The sequence below is a fragment of the Chiloscyllium punctatum genome, chromosome 46, assembly GCF_047496795.1.
Source record: "Chiloscyllium punctatum isolate Juve2018m chromosome 46, sChiPun1.3, whole genome shotgun sequence".
Lineage (NCBI taxonomy): Eukaryota > Metazoa > Chordata > Chondrichthyes > Orectolobiformes > Hemiscylliidae > Chiloscyllium > Chiloscyllium punctatum.
Window position 1 is genome coordinate 55226470 of NC_092784.1, and position 19160 is coordinate 55245629.

Consider the following 19160-nt stretch of genomic DNA (forward strand, 5'->3'; position numbering starts at 1 on the left):
GTTTCAGTCTTTGTTGTTGGAGCTGCACTAGCAGCTGTAACCTCACCACTGTTCCTACCTTAGTGAAAGGAATACAGTCCGAGGTGCAGATGCCCCGAGTACGATTTGACCCTTTCAAACCTGCATTCCAGTCCCGAACGCAGGTCTGATCATTCTCACATGCTTTGTACCTGTCGAGGGAAAATGGAACTGCTTGAGAATAGCCATAATCACCACCAGTACTCCCATTAAAAGCTGGTTTAGAAATGAATGAGTTTAACAGTATCTATTGCGCTGACTTGTTTTGGCATGTGACCCAGCGATCCTGCTTTAACAATTTTTTTATTGAGTAAGCAATCATAAAACTACTTCACTGGTGAATGTTTAGATTAGATTCCCTACAATGTGGAAACAGGCCCTTTGGTCCAACAAGTCCACACCGACCCTCCGAAGAGTAATCCACCCAGACCATTTCCCTCTGACCTCATACTACAGACAATTTAGCTTGGCCAATTCACCTGACCTGCTCATCTTTGGACTGTGGGAAGAAACTGGAGCACCCGGAGGAAACCCAAGCAGACAGTCACCCAAGGCTGGAGTTGAACCTGGGTCCTTGGTGCTGTGAGGCAGCAGTGCTAACCACTGAGCCACCGTGCCACCCTAAAGCAATTGCTCCATCCCTGAGTGGTCTCGAACCACCAACCTTTTGGTTAACAGCGGAAAGTGCTGACCAATTGCGCCACAGAGACTTCTCTAAGCTCAAGGTTCCTCCTTTCCCATCACTTCTATTGATATGGAACTGCATGAATCTATGTGTCTGGATTAGTGGTGCTGGAAAAGCACAGCAGTTCAGGCAGCATTCGAGGAGCAGTAAAATCAATTTTTTGGGCAAAAGCCCTTCATCAGGAATACAGTAATGAATCTATATGTGCCCAGTGTTCCTTGTAGTTTGGCCAAATTGCTGTTCTTGTGCTGACAAAATGTTTGGCTATGGGAAGAAGTCAGACTCTTTCACCTGCAATGGGTGAATGGCACCACAAGCTTCAAGATAAATGGCAAAAGAACCAGAGACAACAGTGGGGGCGGGGGGAGGTAGTAGCATTGCACTGCCTGAAAGGATAGTGGAAGCAGATTCAAGGGTAGATCATTACTTGAAAAAAAATTCACATTTTCAGATTAAAGGAGAAGCACGTATGGATCTCCACCACCCCTTATACTCCCTCACTCACTATTCTCAAGACCTGAGTTTACTGGGACTGGTTGAAGAACCTTTTCAATGAAATGACAGAGGCACAGTGGCCAAATAGCTACTCTCTGCACCGTGTCTATGATTGTATTAAAAAAAGCATAATCTGCACACAGCAGTAAATGTCAATACAAGCCAAGCAGGAATCATCATACATGACTATTTTCCCTTCTTCTGCAAGACTAAGTCACTGGTAATGCCCCACTGCCCATTAGCCCTCAAGTTGAGATCAATGACTAAAGCATTTGTGGTTTCTGTTCACCTTGGTTTGGTTTCACAACAGTCATTTCATTCACCCACCAGTGTATAACGAGAGTGGGAGGGATAGGAGCAGTTCCCTCTGTGAGTTGCTCTTGTCTGATTTTTATAGCTACCATTGCTGATAAAATAACCCAGGCACAGAGTTTTCCATCAGGTTATTACTTTTTGAAGATGTTTCTGGAGACAGAAATTTGGTAGAATCCACTGCAAAATGTTATCTTTGGCCTGGTTGCAAACTGAGAGTCTGCTGCATTTTCAGAACTGGAAATTAGTTCTGTCTCATCACTCTTCTGATATCTCACCAACTCTATCAAAGGAGTAGTGGAGTCTCAAGACCAAGAATATATTCAACTTAGCCCCTGGCCTAAGTGGGTTTAATTGATCTCTATGGGCGAGCATTGGGACAGTAAACTGACCTTGGCTTAAGGATGGCAAAAATCAGAAAATCATCCCTTTGGTAATCATCATCACTGGTCTTGCAGCAAGTATGGTCATTTGAAGGCCGGGTCAACACTTATACCATGAACAGAAGACCCCCCCCCCTCCAACTGTGGAACAACCTTCTGACACTTGACACTTAGATCACTTGAGCTGAAAGGTGAGCAATTTTATGGAGAGAAGTGGAGTCTGCCTAAATGTAATCCAGTGATATATGTTTGTAATTGGTAAGTAGATAGAGACAGAAGAGACGATAATGGGTTCATTCTCAATCATGTACATTCCTTATTTCCTCATCCAATCATTGCTTGTCATGCCTTCTGTTTCCTAGGTCCCAAGCTCTGAAATTCCCTCACCAAGTCTCCTCACTACTCTTTCATCCTTTGAGACAGTACTTAAAAACTATACGATTGCCCAATTTGTCCTAATATACCTTTGGAATTACGATGCTGTTCCTTCACTGGCATTGATTCAATATCTTTGAACTTCTTCCCTAGCAACACTTCTTAGTGTACTTTCACCACATTGACTGCAGTGATTCAAGGTGGAAGCTCATCATCATGTTCATAAGGGGCACTTAAAAATGAGCTTTCACCTTGACAACAACACTTACATCTCCTTAATTTAAAGAAAAACATTTGTTTGATGACATTCTTGTGAAGTACCTAGAGATGTTTTGCTTTGTGTTGATTCTTACAGGTAACAATGATGAAGGATTCTGTCTAAACGCAGACGCTTGAGTGAAAGGATGTTGTGATTCACCATGCCACTTGTGTATGTGCCCAGTATATTCAAATATGAATTGTTCAGTCCTTAAGTAGCTGGAGGAGCATTATTGTACTTACCATTGGTCACAAAAGCCCTGACAGAGAGGTACATTCAGAAGAGAATTGGAATGCCTTGGGCTTGCCCAAATTGTAACATCTGGGGAGCAGCGATAGAAACACGACAACTGGCTGAAGAATTGCTCGCACCTAGAGAGAAAAGAAATTTATTAATGCACTGTGACAGTGCTTTCCTTTATATCAGTAAAACCTTGAGGCATAGAATACCCAATCATTTTTCTTTTTCCTCCCTTTGGTTCTGCTGGCAAGAGCAATTTTCCATATGCCCCAAAGCGGTCCATGTTCAGCCATGCAGTTACAGCAGGAGTCACTGAAATCATGGCTGATTTCTCTCTTTTACAGCTCAGGGCACTGTGGTTATTTGAAGCGCTGTGTTCATCAATTTCTGCTGTAACTAAGACTACTCAATGAAACTCAGACAAGACAATCAAACTCGGGACCTTCTAGTTTGTATAAATAGCCTTGGTTCAGACTATTCATTGGGCGTGGCTCCTCACTTTCTTTGGGTTAACCATGGAGTTTCCAGGAGTTATTCTTTACCTAAATGTAATTTGAATGATATCACAAATTCCTGTCACACCACACGTGTTGGTAAGCTTGTTGTCAAATGGTGCCATGTGTCCCCATTGAGAAAATGGGAGTTAGTTTCTGCAATGAATTGATACTGTCACAGAAAAATGCACCTGCAACAGGCAGATTGCTTTTATCCTCTTGCTTTTCCCATATCACGAAAAGCTGACCCTATCTAGCAGCTGTGACCTTTAGGGCTCGAGCAGTTCCACCTGTAGTGGTGCTACTGAGCTATTCTTGATGACAGACATTCAAGTCCGTGTCCTGTTGTCACCCTCAGTAGTTCCTCCAAGTGCTGTTCAACATGGAGGATTATTGATTCATCACTCAAGGAGGTTCAGTAGGTGATAATTGGCAGGAGGTTTCCTTGTCCATGTTAAACTTGAAGCTATGAGACTTCGTGTGTTCTGGAATCAATGTCAAGAACTACCAGGGCAAGTCACACCGAAAAAGTACATCACGGACTGCCAGATCTGCTTGGTCTGTTTTGACAGTGTGACAAGAAGTACTAGGGGTAGCGATGGTGATATCTGGGCCATTGGGAATAGAGTACTTTTCTGTGAGAATGACTTTCACCCTGTTGCTTGACTAGTCTTTGTGACAATTCTCTTAAATTCTGGCGCAAAACCGTAGATGCAACTGAGAGGACTTTGCAGCGTTGACAGGGCTGGGTTTGCCATTGTTATTTCTGCTGCTTTGTTTGATGCCAAATGATATGTCTAGTTTCTTTCCTTTCTTCAGCCTTTGCAGCAATTTGATACAATTGAGTAGTGTGGTAGCCCATTTCAGTGGGTAGTTAAGAGTCAACCATATTTCTATGGCTCTAGAGTCACATATAGGCCAAGCCAATTTTAAGGATGACAGATTTCCTTCCTTCAAATGGACCTTACTGAACCAGGTACTTTTTAAAAAAATGATATTTGACAGTGGTTATGAGGTCACCATCAGGCCAGTATTTAATTCCAGATTTTGTTAATTCAGACTTCACCATCTGCTACCTTGGGATTCAAACCCATGTCCCCAGAACATGCCTGGGGTTCTAGATTATCAGTTCTGTGGCATGATCACTGCACTACTGCTGCCCATAATCATAATAAAAAGCTTAAAGTGAAAAAAAAATCTAACTTTTTCTTTATCAAGGGAATGTAGCTGTTCTGTTAATTCTGAAATATCCCCTCAAATGGCTGCTGGTTGCTTCTCTATTAACTATATATTATATATAGAAACAGGCCCTTCGGCCCAACCAGTCCACACTGACCCTCCGAAGAGTAACCCACCCAGACCCATTCCCCTCTGACTAATGCACCTAACACTATGGGCAATTTAGTGTCGTCAATTCACCTGAACTGCACATCTTTGGACTGTGGGAGGAAACCAGACCACCCGGAGGAAACCCACACAGACACGGGGAGAATGTGCAAACTCCACACAGACAGTCGCCCGAGGCTGGAATCAAACCTGGGACCCTGGTGCTGTGAGGCAGCAGTGCTAACCACCGAGCCACCGTCCTAATTTGCTCGTTCAGTTTAGCCAGTCTTCTCAATTGCTCCTATTTAAATTTAAAATACTAGTCTTGGACCTGCTCTTCTCTCTCTCTCAAAAGGCTCCATTCTCCAATTAATTATCCTTTCCTTTGGTCAACACAAAGATCAAGTCAGTACACATCCACTTCATGCGACTACTGAAAACAGCCTATAAAGAAAAGTGATTTTTTAAAAATCAAATGTTGTACTAACTTTGTGCTCAAGCGTCCACATTGGTTCCAGGACACAGCCTCTGGTGAAGTATTCACTTTATCCTTTATGTTCGCTGTGCAGCAAGCATCTGTAATTCAAGGAAATAGAATGTGTTGTATCCAATCGCTTAAAATTCAAAGAATATCAGTTTGACTTAAGTAACTAAAACCATCTAGGATTGATTCATTAGCCACATTAGCAATTGGTGACATAGGCCTACAGCTAGTGAGAACCCTCAATTTGGCAACTGTCAACGTTCTTTACACTTCTATACCTCCAGTCCCAGTAGGTCAAGCAACCTTATAACTTGGGGTAGTGTTTAAACCTCTGCGACTGTTGTTTTGAAGAAGGAACACCAATACAGGACTGAAATTAGCTTACAGAGTCAGGTCATCCTGATTAAACCAGGACAGTCGAGAGGGATACTACTAGAATCTGTACACTGCTGCTGAAATACAGTCATTTGCTGTGAACTCAGTTAACATTGCTCTAGTTCCCCTAGTTTTCAGCCATGTCCCCTCTCCATTATTATTTTTAATTATAGTAATCACTAATGCAACCAGTAAAATATCTGTACTTCCCCTTTCAGACTTTTCTGCTCCTGTCTCCTGCTATATTTTCTGTTTGTAGTTGAGCCATTGTATTTTTTTTAAAACAACCTTCTGCATTTTCAATAACTAAGCAATGTCAACATTTTAAGGTGGTTATTTCTTCCTTCTTGGGAGCAAGGGGTCAGTGTCCAAATTACTTTTATTAAAGTTAAGATAGAGCACTCCTCTTCTCCATTTTTGCACCCAATGTTAGTATTATGCATTCCAGTTGAAGAGCAGTTTATGTTCACTTTCAGAGTTAAGATTGTTGTACTTTACCCCAAAAGTGTACCTCATTACATTGTCAGACTATTTCTTAGGTATGCATCAGTGCGACATTAGTGCCTGATGACATTTGGCATTAAGATCCTGAAAAGAAAACTCCACGCAGGCTGGTATACTGTCACCAAGTCACCCTTTATTTACACGTGCACAGTACATGGACTCTGACCAGCCAGCTCAGAGCCAGTCCCTAGAAGGAGCAGAATCTCTGAGACTCCTGTCAGCCAGGGCTCCCTGATTGGGGTTCTTAACCCAGGCCAATCAGGGTTCCCCGCAGTCAATGAGATCCACCTGGCCCTCATTCCAATACTAAAGATCACTTCTGAAAATATAGTTGCAAAAGAAATTATGATTGATTTCAGTAGATTTTGTCAACTTGCCTTGTTATCTTTCCTCCAGAGTTGAATCCCTGATGGTTACTCAGGCAATTGGTTTTAACTGGGGACTGAATACCTCCCCTAAACAGGGTGGGGGCAATAAGCCACCCGTGCACCATTTAATATTCCTGGTCAAATGCTTGCAGGATGAGGAGAACAGCAAGTTTGAATGTGATGCCTCGTGTGGTTGAATAGCTTGCTGATAATTATTTAGCTTTACATACAAAAAAGATGACAGCTTGGACATAGTACTGGGAGAATTTATTACTATTTGACAAAATGTGCTGCCTCATGAGGAGGGGTGAAAAGTCAAAGAGGTGGGCAAAATAGATGCAAGTCACCCTGCAGGCAAGTTGCCAGTGAACAATAAAGCATCTGAAACCCACACTCATCTCAAAGTTGCATGACCTTGAATGCTAATGTGTTTGCGAAATGGAGGCAGAATGCCATGTTATTTACTGCTTAACAAAAGTCCCTTTTAGTCCCTGACATCCATGAGCTAAGGGTCTGCAAGTTTTCCTTTGACCAATCTTTTGAACAGTTGTTTATACACATATCGGGTTATGACTCACAGCTAGTATGCGATATATGTGAAGGAGGCATACTTGTGGTCTCATCACTGTGACCCAATGTTAGAAAAGTTCTTAGTCTCCACCTTACTAGGGCTGCTTGTAGCATGACATGCTGAGGGCAGTGTGCTGCAGTTTATAACCATATGTCACAGTCCTATCCCATGCATGGCCCACACCGGTGATGGAAATATGTGCAAATATCATGAGCTCTCAAGATAATTTATTAAATCTTTCGGTACTATATGAGTACCATTCTTATGTTACCATTAGCACTACCACATCAGGTACAAATACACTGCTGAAGACTTAAAACCCGTCTCTGCATCCACAGCAGATTGTGAGGACGGAACTGTAGTTATAGAGACACAGCTCCCAGATGTCACATTCACTCACTCTGTTCTTTCATTGCTTGTGCACAGGATGGGAGCATTTGGTGGTGTCCCTGGGGAGCTGGACAAATGCACCAAAATTAGCTGCACTATCTTTGGACACATGCAGTGTCATTCATTATTGAATACAAGTCCAAGTCCCAGAGCTGCAAAAACAACATTTGTCCCTGCTGAAGTTCTAGTTTTGTACCATGGAGAGTGAGGGTGAACTGTTTGATTCCCTTTACTGCATACACAAGGAAGGTGACGATCAGCCAGCCAAGGATTTGGCAGTTCAGGTTTTTGTTTTGCAGAAGCTGAGGAAAATAGCTGAGTGATGTGAATAGAAAGATTGTAGCACATGCTGCTTTGATTAACCGAGGGAGGCCTTCAGCGATTTTGCATGATGAAATCTGCTGTGACAGGCAGTGTGCTGGGAGAGAAACTGGAGCCTACTTTCCTGTTCAGTGACAGCGCCAGCCACTCAGTCATAGAGTCATAGAGATGACAATTTTTTTTCATAGTCCAATCCACATGATTAAACTTCTCATCCTATGACACTGGGGATCAGATCAAATCTTTGAAGTGGTGAGTCTTTATGAACCGATCAAGGGAGAATGTTGAACAAAGTACTGCCCAACCAGAAACTTACACTTCTGTCTGAGAGGATGTCCAGGATAATTAAATATATGCTCTGGAATTTGCCACCTCTCCTGCCTGATTTCTATTCACTGTAATGGGCAGAAACTCATTGAGATGTTTGCAGTTATTTAAAAGGAACTAACATTTAGAAGACACTCAGATAATTACCTGAATAGGAAAGGTTTGGAGGGATATGTGTCAGGGGCAGGCAGGTGAGACTAGTTTAGTTTTGGATTATGTTCACATGGACTAGTTGGACTGAAGGATCTGTATGACTAGGACTCTATGACATGGTAGATCAGTAGTAATTGTTTGCTTTAATGGAAAAGTGCATAAAGTGGTAACTAAACCTTACAATTAGAGTTTCAGACTGGTGTTAGTATGCCCTTCTAAACATACATGGTAGTGGAAATTGGCAATACTATCACTCAGAAAGCAGTTTAGGTTGGAGGTTAGTTGGAAAATTTCACACTGGGATTGATAGATTTTTGTTAGTCAAATGTACAGATCTAAGGAAGTAAATGGAGTTAATATACTGATTAATCATGATCTAATTGAATAGTGAGGCTTGAGGGGCTGAATCGTCTCTTCCTGTAACTACATAATGATTGAAACTTTTGAGTCCAACCTTTAGTAATTGATACAAAAATTACTGTCAATGTCCATAGTCATGGAATTTGGATGTAGGTTTACTCACTGAGCTGGAGGGTTCATTTTCAGACATTTCGTCACCATACTGGGCCTCCGGACAAAGCTTCATCCGGTGACGAAACGTCTGACAATGAACCTTCCAGCTCAGCGAGCAAACTTACATCCAGAACCTCAACCTGACCTACAAATCTTCTCAAAACTCGCTATTTCTGTGTTCTCTTGACTGATAGATTAATACAGAATATATGCCCACAACTCAGTAGTTTAGTAAGGTGTTTCCTCTTCCAGCTCCCAAAATGCATATGGTGTTCGGGAAGCAAGAGTGTCACTCAACTGGTGATCAGAAGCTGGAAATCCTGGCTCACTTTTCTGTCCCTAAATTAGCAACTTTGGAGATCAACTACTGTGAGGTACAGATTTCTAAACATTTATCTGCTGATGCAAGGATTATAAAGCAATTGAGATTTCAAAGAGTTATGAAACTGGAAGAAAATGAGTAATTCTCATGTACCCCAAAACAACTTCAATGTATTTCATTGCCAGAAGCTGACGATTACACTGACTATAAACATTTTCATTGATGCCTTATGTAGTCTCTCATGACTAGCAGTAACATCAAGTGCATTTTTTCACTCCAAACCTTTACCTTTCTTCTCTCCTGACATGTTATCCAGGCTAAAGTTTACCTGTGTGCCAACATCACCAAAAACAGGTCACCTTGAGCAAATGTATTGCTGTTTGTGGGATCTTGTGGTGTGCAAATGGGCTGTGGAGTTTCCTACATTACAATGATTGATGCCAACTCCATTAAAGTACTTGACTGTAAAATTGCTTTGGGGCCACCTGTGGTTATCTATACACGCCAACTAGATCTGATGGGGGTGTTTAGTTGGTCTGCTATATTATGATTACACCCAAAACATTGACTTCTCCATCTCCTGATGCTGCTTCACTTGTTGTGTTTTTCCAGCCTTTTGCTTGTCTACCTTGGATTCCAGCATCTGCAGATTTCTTTTTGTCTCTAACCAATATTATGCCACTAGCATTGCCAATTCTCTGATACTACTATACCCCAATGGGCACTCTATATGTGAGCATAGACTGAGTGTTGGCTGGTTCTTCAATCTTGGGAGGTCTTACAATCAAACCTGATCCCATTTCACACAGAGCTACTAATGAAGGGTAGGCTGTTTTTGACTGGTATCGTTCAAGTTAAGATCATTGGCTGATATCCTCCTAACTCTTCTTCTCCCCCACCTCCTCAAAAGTCTGCCCAGCTCAATAGTGTCACATCCACCCTGATCAGGCTGGATTAGTGCGTTAAGTGTAAATTGGCAAGCTGAGCTTGGTCTGTGTAGATCAGCTCACTCTTAACAGGTTAGTTCCATAGTGAGTTGTCATTAACAGCCACCATGAGAAATAAGCTAATTGGAAACCCTGTTCCATTGGCAACGTGATCATGTCTTGCAAAGGTCTCTGGTCAGATGATCATAACATGGAGTTTTTTTGTTCCAGGCAAAAGTGAGGACTGCAGATGCTGGAAACCAGAGTTTAGATCAGAGTGGTGCTGGAAAAACACAGCAGGTCAGGCGGCATCCGAGGAGCAGGAAAATCAATGTTTCGGGCAAAAGCCCTTCATCCCCTGTTTTTTTGTTCCAGTCAATTGGGGTTGCTGCGTGTCTCTCATTATTACCTGCTGTTGTTAACAGCCAATGTCATGTGCCAGAGTTTTGGATAATCTCTCTCAGTTCAGTCTCAATGAGTTTTATCTTTTCCAGATTGGACTGCAAAATTCTTTGTCCGTACTCTATTCTCAAGAATTTCAAATTGGTCGCCTTTTCCCTCCAATCAAGATCAGTAGCATACAGTTGATGCTACAAAGGCAGATCTGAGAGTCTGTATAGTGTGGAAGCATGCCATTCGGCCCACTGAGTCCACACCAACTCTCCAAACAGCATCTCACCAACCCATCCCTACCCTATTCCCGTAACCCTGCATTTCCTTTGGCTAATCCACCTCACCTGCACATCCGCGGACACAATGGGCAATTTCCCATGGCCAATCCACCTGACCTACACACCTTACGCTGTGGGAGGAAACCAGAACACCCAGAGGAAGCCCACGCATACATGGGGAGAACTTGCAAACTCCACATAGTCACCTGAGGGTAGAATCGAACCCAAGTTCCTAGCGACTGTGAGGCAGTAGTACTAACTACTGAGCCACTTCCCAAAGATGATGTGGGTTCTTGCCTATATTTCAGCTCAGTAATCTTGCAGTTTTCGCTATTGTAAAGGAATAGCTGACAAACTTGCTTGCGAGAACAGTAGTTTTCAACTGGTGTGTCACAGCACTTGAAAAGCTAAGAACATTGCCCTGAAATTTTCAGGAAGCAGCGCTGTTTTACCTGAGACTGCATCTGTGCAGTCTCACTCCCACTTCAACTCCCCTCTCCTCTGGAGCCTTGGTATCTATTATCTGCAGACACCAGGCACCCTTACCAATTGGGAATGCACAAGCTTCCACAGGATTGCATGCATAACTTCCAACACCACATACGGTGCCGATTTGGCAATGCGCATTAGCTTCAAGTCAACTGAAAAAGGTGTGCGCTATGTGGAATTGTGTGTCTCATTGAAGTGTGCCTTGACACTGCAAAGGTAGGAAACCACTGATGTAGATTATGCAGAAGTCCTGTCAAAATAAGTATCCTTCAAGTATGACATGGAGCTTTGTGGGAATGTTATGGCAAAAGGATCAACAAGTTCAAATTTTTACAAAGACTTGTTATCTACCAGCATCTTCCCCGCCCTCAGGGTCCCTAACATACATTACAGCCAAGTAGATACTTTTGAAAAGTAGTCAATCTCTCACACTGTTGGGAACGTGGCAGCCAGTTTATACAAAGGAAACTCCTCCAAATTTTCACTACCTACAATCAGACCCCACCACCAGAGATATATTTCTTTCCCCACCTCTGTCCACATTCCGCAAAGACCATTCCCTCTGTCACTCCCTCGTTAGGTCCACGCCCCCCATCAACCATCCACCACACCCAGCATCTTCCCTTGCTGCCACAAGAGGTGTAAACCTCTATTCACACCTCCAAAGGATCTTTTCACATCCGGCAGAGATTTTCCTGCACACCCTCCCGCCTCATTCTATTGTGTCTGTTGCTCTTGATGTGGTCTCCTCTGCATCAGGTAGACAGGACACAACTCGCGGAGCATTTCAGGGAACATCTCCAGGAGATACGAACCAAACAACGCCACTGCCCTGTAGCCATTCGCTTCAACTCCCCATCCCACTCCCCCAAGGACATACAAGTCCTGGGCCTCCTCCACCGCCGAATCCAAGCCACCTGACAATTGGAGGAAGAACACCTCATCTTCTGCCTCGAGACACTTCAACCACATGGCATCAACATCAACCTCACTGATTTCCAAATCTCTCCTCCCCCAATCTCATCCCAGATCCAACCCTCCAACTTGGCAATACCTTCTTGACCTGTCCTACTTGCCCATATTCTTTTCCACCTATCCTCTCCACCCTCCCTACCGACCTATCACAATTAACCCCCACCTGCCTCCACCTATCGCCTTCCCAGCTACCTTCCCCCCAGCCCTATCCCTACCCCCTTATTTATCTCTCAGTATCCTTCCTCCACATTCCTGATGAAGGGCTTTTGCCCGAAACGTCAACGCTTCTGCTCCTCGGATGCTGTTTGATCTGCTGTGTTTTTCCAGAGCCACACTTTCTGATTCTCCAGCATCTATGGTCCTCACTTTCTCCACAATGTAACGCTGACAAGATAATTTTTTAAAAATGAAATAATTAAATGTTTTTGAGAAACAACATTGCCCAGGCCACCATGGATAACTCACCTGTTGAATGTTCTGATAAGGGTGTCTGAGAGGATAGTCTGAACTCTGATTTAATGTCTCATCTTAAGACAAAGTCTTAGACAATGCAAATGTCCCAAAATTCTGAAATAGCAGTGTCAGCCTAGATTATGTGCTCAGGTTCCCAGGGGACTGGGACTTGAACCTCTAAACCTTCTAACACAAAGGTGAGAGTGGGTTAAGTGTCCCTCAGCTGGGGAGATCCAAGATGGCGGCGACCCAGCAAGTCTGAGTCTATAGTGCTCCTCCCAAGACTTGGGCAAAGTGGGCCACTACACTTACCAAATCATTTAAAATAGTTTTTACTTAATGTAATTAGTTGCTCAGTACTAAATTTAAACAGTCTATTCTCCTGTAAAAATGACTAGGGGGAAAGGAGCCCGCAGTTCTTAGCAGGCAGGAACCCCTCCCACACCCGCCCGAGCTGCAGCAGAGGCATCCACAGCCGCCCCGGGGGACTTACTTACAGTGGCGAGCCTTGTGGGAGTAATCTCCAAACTTGACACGAAGATCAACACCTTCATCGAAGAGTCCCGGAGCAGATGGAATTCACTCTCGGCCATGCTACAAAAGCATGACTGAGACATCGACGAAATCGAGTGGCGAGTTGGAGGGGCAGAGTTAAAGGCCACAACCTCCGAGACTATAGCAGAATCGGCTGTGGATCGGGTCCAGACTCTCGAAGAGCGAGTCTGGACCTTAGAAAATCTTAGATTCTCAAGGTCATTGAAAAAATATTCTTTTGCTGGGCCTTTCCGAACGGGAAGAGGAAGGCCAGCTTACAGCGTTCCTCGAGCAGTGGCTTCCACAGCTGTTAATTCTGGAGGCTGGATCTGTAGGGGTGGAATGGGCCTACCGGGTTGCAATACGCGGGCCCGGCTTGAACCAGCGCCCTTGCCCGGTGCTGTTCCGGCTGCGTAGCTACAAGGAGAGGCAGATGGTCTTGGAAGCTTCCAGAAATCTTGGGAAAGATCCCCAAGCCACGATTTATAAAAGATCCAAGATTATGTTATTCCAGGACTTTTCCCCAGCTTTGGTCCAAAAGAGGAAGGCGTTTGACGAAGCGAAGAGGCGTTTAAGGGACTTGAACACTCTACTCCTTGCGCTACCCAGTGATGCTACGCTTTAGCCATGAAGGGTCCGTGTACAACTTTGGATTGCTGGAGTAGGCCATGGAATTTTTGGACTCTCTTCGATAGATTGTAAGAGTTAATTAATGTTGTTTTGCCCTCCCCCCATCCAGGTTTACCCCTTTTTTTCCTTTTCATTACCTTACTGTTTAATATTATCTCCGGGGGGTGGGGAGAGGTTTTTATTTATTTGTTCTTCACTTAGCGATTTTCTCCTCTTTATAGGCTGGGGGGTCTAGTTAATGTAGGTGAGGGGAGGTGGTTACCTTATCATATTTTATCTCTGTCTTTAGGAGTGAGGTTGTTTTCCCGTTATATTGTATTACGATATTTAATTATCATTTGCTGAGACTGTAATTTTATCATTATATATGTTCATACATGGTATTAACATTACCAAATATATCCAGGTGTTGGTGTGGGGGAGGGGGAGGGGGGGTAGGGTACACACTGTTAACTCTAGCTCTGTAGTATATTTGAATTTTCTTTATCATATCGTGGGGTGCCTGGGTCAAGGGTGGGGCACTGGTTGGGAGAGGATATGATGGGCTTTTGGAAAGGAAGTGATGCCCCCTGGGAACAAGGGGGAAAATCTTAGTTTAAATAAGTTTTTTTTATTTAGAAATAGTTTTTTATTATATTGATGTGAGTGTATTAAAGAGCCTTTATTTTTGTGAATTTTATATGCTCTATGCTCGGGATGTTTTAGATAGGGTTTCTTCTCCCAATGGTCTTGGACTTGCCTGGATGATTATGGTTAATCAGTCAAATAAATGGTGCACCTGGAATGTCAAGGGGAGTAATTCACCAATTAAAAGGAAGAAAATATTATCAAACCTCAAGAAAGAAAGGGTTGGTATAGCTCTCCTACAGGAGACACATTTATTGGATAAAGAACACTTGAAATTACAACCGGGAAGAGATTATTTTCCATTCTCTTTTTTTGTGCAAGGAAAAATATTTTGGTAAACTGGTTGGTGGACTTTCAAACTGGCACAGAATAATCATGGAATATTCCTTACAAATATGGTGCACCATAAAACCAAATTATTCCATAAAATATGGCAGCCCTTCTTGAATTACACAAATACAGATATTTCGGTCATCCTAACAAGGGCTTTTATTTAATTGAGGCGAACACGAATACGGGTTTTGTTACGATCTGATGTTAACACATTCCGAGATGTATTTCACTACTCAATTTCTGTGTTATCCTTCGTTTTTTTTCTTGAATAATGTCAGAGATTTAATCATACATTCTGGTTAGTTGTAGGTTAGATTAGTAGTTAGTTGAGTTTTGTCTTTTTTTTCTCTTGGTATCTCTTTTTTTCTGTTTGATAGATTTTGGTTATTATTCATTTAAGATTTAATTGTATGTCACTGTTAATACTTGTGTTTTTTTTATTTGTAAACTTGTAAAAACATGTTAAATTTTCAACAAAAATATCTATTAAAAAAAAGTCCGTTAGCTGTGAAGCATGAGACATCGTGACAGTATGGGACAAGGTAGATGGTCCAGCTGGACATATCCCGTATGGTATTTTTCATACTGAATTGAATTGAATTGATTTGAATTTATTGTCACGTGTACCGAGGCACAGTGAAAAGCTTTGTCATGCCATGCATCTAAAGGAACTGGTGCCTAATCACTTCTATTGCAAATCACTAACAACAGTACAAAAGAATTCTGTGAATGTGCACAAGTGGCTTTAATATTTAACACTAAAGTCTATTAGTTTTGTGAGCGGCAGGTCCAGATTTCTTTTGCCATGTTTGTTTCCCAAACCCCTGAGGCCCCTGAATCTCTATATCGGCTAATCTTGAGCTTTCGCCTACTAATCTCCACTTAAAGGAATTCAAGCACCTAACCTCTGAACAGCAAATCCTTGTTTACATGAAAATAAATCCCATTCTTCTGGGAGTGGAGAATTTAATGTCTACTGCTATTCTACATTGTTTTACCAATTTTCACTAAGTGGCATCTTACAACATTGAAGTAGGCCATTGGCTCCAATATTCTGGATTAGTGGTGCTAGAAGAACACAGCAGTTCAGGCAGCATCCAAAGAGCTTCGAAATCGACATTTTGGGCAAAAGCCCTTCATCAGGAATAAAGGCAGTGAGCCCTGAAGCATGGAGAGATAAGCTCGAGGAGGGTGGGGGTGGGGAGAAAGTAGCATAGAGTACAATGGGTGAGTGGGGGAGGGGATGAAGGTGATAGGGAGGAGAGGGTGAGTGGATAGGTGGAAAAGGAGAAAGGCAGGTAGGACAAGTCTGGACAAGTCATGGGGACAGTGCTGAGCTGGAAGTTTGAAACTAGGCCTTCATGTCCTCAGCAGAGTGGGAGGGGGAGTTGAAATGTTGGGCCATGGGGCGGTGTGGTTGATTGGTGCGGGTGTCCCGGAGATGTTCCCTAAAGCGCTCTGCTAGGAGGCGCCCAGTCTCCCCAATGTAGAGGAGACCGCATCGGGAGCAATAAATGATATTAGTGAATGTGCAAGTAAAACTTTGATGGATTGGAAGGCTCCTTTAGGGCCTTGAATAGAGGTGAGGGAGGAGATGTGGGCGCAGGTTTTACAGTTCCTGCGGTGGCAGGGGAAAGTGCCAGAATGGGAGGGTGGGTTGTAGGGGGGCATGGACCTGACCAGGTAGTCACGGAGGGAACGGTCTTTGCAGAAGGCGGAAAGGGGTGGGGAGGGAAATATATCCCTGGTGGTAGGGTCTTTTTGGAGGTGGCGGAAATGTCGGCGGATGATTTGGTTTATGCGAAGGTTGGTAGGATGGAAGGTGAGCACCAGGGGTGTTCTGTCCTTGTTACGGTTCGGGAATGGGGTCTGAGGGTGGAGGTGCGGGATGTGGATGAGATGCGTTGGAGGGCATCTTTAACCATGTGGGAAGGGAAATTGCGGTCTCTAAAGAAGGAGGCCATCTGCACATCCACTAATATAATTTAGTGGCTGTGCAGATGCTCCCGATGCGGTCTCCTCTACATTGGGGAGACTGGGCGCCTCCTAGCAGAGCGCTTTAGGGGACATCTCCGGGACACCCGCACCAATCAACCACACCGCCCCGTGGCCCAACATTTCAACTCCCCCTCCCACTCTGCCGAGGACATGGAGGTCCTGGGCCTCCTTCACCGCCGCTCCCTCACCACCAGATGCCTGGAGGAAGAACACCTCATCTTCTGCCTCGGAACACTTCAACCCCAGGGCATCAATGAGGACTTCAACAGTTTCCTCATTTCCCCTTCCCCCACCTCACCCTAGTTCCAAACTTGCAGCTCAGCACTGTCCCCATGACTTGTCCGGACATGTCCTACCTGCCTATCTCCTTTTCCACCAATCCACTTCACCCTCTCCTCCCTGACCTATCACCTTCATCCTCTCCCTCACTCACCCATTGTACTCTATGCTACTTTCTCCCTACCCCCACCCTCCTTTAGCTTATCTCTCCACGCTTCAGGCTCACTGCCTTTATTCCTGATGAAGGGCTTTTGCCCGAAACGTCGATTTCGAAGCTCTTTGGATGCTGCCTGAACTGCTGTGCTCTTCCAGCACCACTAATCCAGAATCTGATTTCCAGCATCTGCAGTCATTGTTTTTACCTCATTGGCTCCAATATGCCTGTGCTGGCTCTTTGAAAAAGCTATTCAATTAGTCCCAATCTCCTGCTTTCTCTCCACAACCCAACAAACATTCTTTTCAAGGATTTACCCTTTTGAAAATTATCACTGAATCTGCTCCCATTACACTTACAGGCAGTGTATTATTCTCTACTCCAGATTAGTCATTTGTAGATCATTTAACTGAGGGAAATCACAGCTAAAGTCAACCCTATCCTGGTCAAGCCTCAACACATTCACACTCTCCATTATTAAACAGTAAGTAATGATTGTGAGATATAACGCTGATTGAAATTCCCATTTTTAAAAATACTCATTCTTGGGCTGTAACCATTGCTGATATCTCTGAGGTAAACAGGGTACCTGAACAGGGTGGTCAAAGCACATTGGTGAGGGACTGGAATCAACTCACATATACAGCAGATCAGTTCAATCTTTCTTTACATTTTTTTCCTTAATAGGTATTAAATGAACATGTTGGCCTTTTTTTCCCTGGTGTCAGTTTTTTTTATTTCCAGATATTGTTTTAAATAAATGAAAATTCTTAACTTGCCATGGTGGTATCTTAACTCCCACATTCAGGATTATTGACCCAGCTCTCTGGTTTACTCATCCAGTAACATAACCACTGCATCCCCATACATGCTACATGCCCACTCTTGATTCCTGAAGAAGGGCTTATGCCCGAAATATTGATTCTCCTGCTCCTTTGATGTTGCCTGACCTGCTGCGCTTTTCCAGCAACACATTTTTAAGCTTTTACACTCTTGTTAAAAACCTGACCCTGGAGTGAGTTACTGATCACAGTTAAGGTACCAGTGGCAAGTTTGAACTGATCTCAACAGAGTCACAGAGTCATAAAGATATACAGCACTGAAACAGACCCTTCGGTACAACTTGTCCATGCTGATCAGAATTCTAAACTGATCTACTCCCTTTTGCCAGCATTTGGCCCATATTCCCCTAATCCCTTCCTATTCATATACCACCCAGATGCATTTTAAATATTGTAATTGTACCAGCCTCCACCACTTCCTCTGGCAGCTCATTCCATACATGCACCACTCTCTGCGAAGTTGCCCTTTAGGTCCCTTTAAATCTTCCCCCTTTCACCATAAACTTATGCCCTCTAGTTTTGTACTCCCTAAATAAATGATGAAAAGACCTTGGCTTTTTAAACTATCCATACCCCTCATGATTTTATAAACCTGGTTACGGTCACCCCTCAGTCTCTGGTGCGTCAGGGAAAATAACCCAGTATATTCAGCAGCTCCCTCCAAACCTGGCAACATCCTTGTAAATCTTTTCTGAACCCTTTCAAGTTTACAAAGTCCTTCCTATAATAGGGAGACCAGAATTGCACACAGTATTTCAAAAGTGGCCTAACCAATGTCCTGTACAGCCACAACATGACCTCCCTACTCCTATACTCAATGTACCGACCCATAAAAGCAAGCATTCTTCACTATCCTGTAACTCCACTTGTAAGGAAATATGAACCTGCACTCCAAGGTCTCTTTGTTTAGCAACACTCCCCAAGACCTTACCATTAAGTGTATAAGTCCTGCCCTGATTTGCCTTTCCAAAATGCAGCACCTCATATTTATATAAATTAAATTCCATTAAACTAAATTAAACTGTCACTTCTTAGCCCACTGGCCTACCTGAACATGATCCCATTGTAATCTGAGGTAATCTTCTTCACTGTCCACTACACCTCCAATTTTGGTGGTACCTGCAAACTTACTAACGATACCTCCTATATTCACATGCAAATCATTTATATAAATGATGAAAAGCAGTGGACCCAGCGCCGATCTTTGTGGCACTCCACTGGCCACAGGCCTCCAATCTGAAAAACAGCCCTCCACAACCACTCTCTGTCTTCTACCTTTGAGCCAGTTCTGTATCCAAATGTCTAGTTCTGCCTGTATTTCATGAGATCTAACT

General features: G+C 43.4%; 1 protein-coding gene across 2 annotated transcripts in view; it reads right to left on the reverse strand.

Moving 5' to 3' along the window:
* Window positions 1-19160, reverse strand: part of rtbdn (retbindin) — a 57315-nt gene that overhangs the window by 10792 nt on the left and 27363 nt on the right. For both annotated transcript variants that reach the window (XM_072564300.1, XM_072564299.1), the window contains exons 3-5: window positions 5076-5163; window positions 2770-2898; window positions 59-170 (exon numbers count right to left, since the gene is read on the reverse strand). In XM_072564300.1, coding sequence (XP_072420401.1) covers window positions 59-170; window positions 2770-2898; window positions 5076-5163 — 329 coding nt within the window. The remainder of the gene's footprint in view (window positions 1-58; window positions 171-2769; window positions 2899-5075; window positions 5164-19160) is intronic.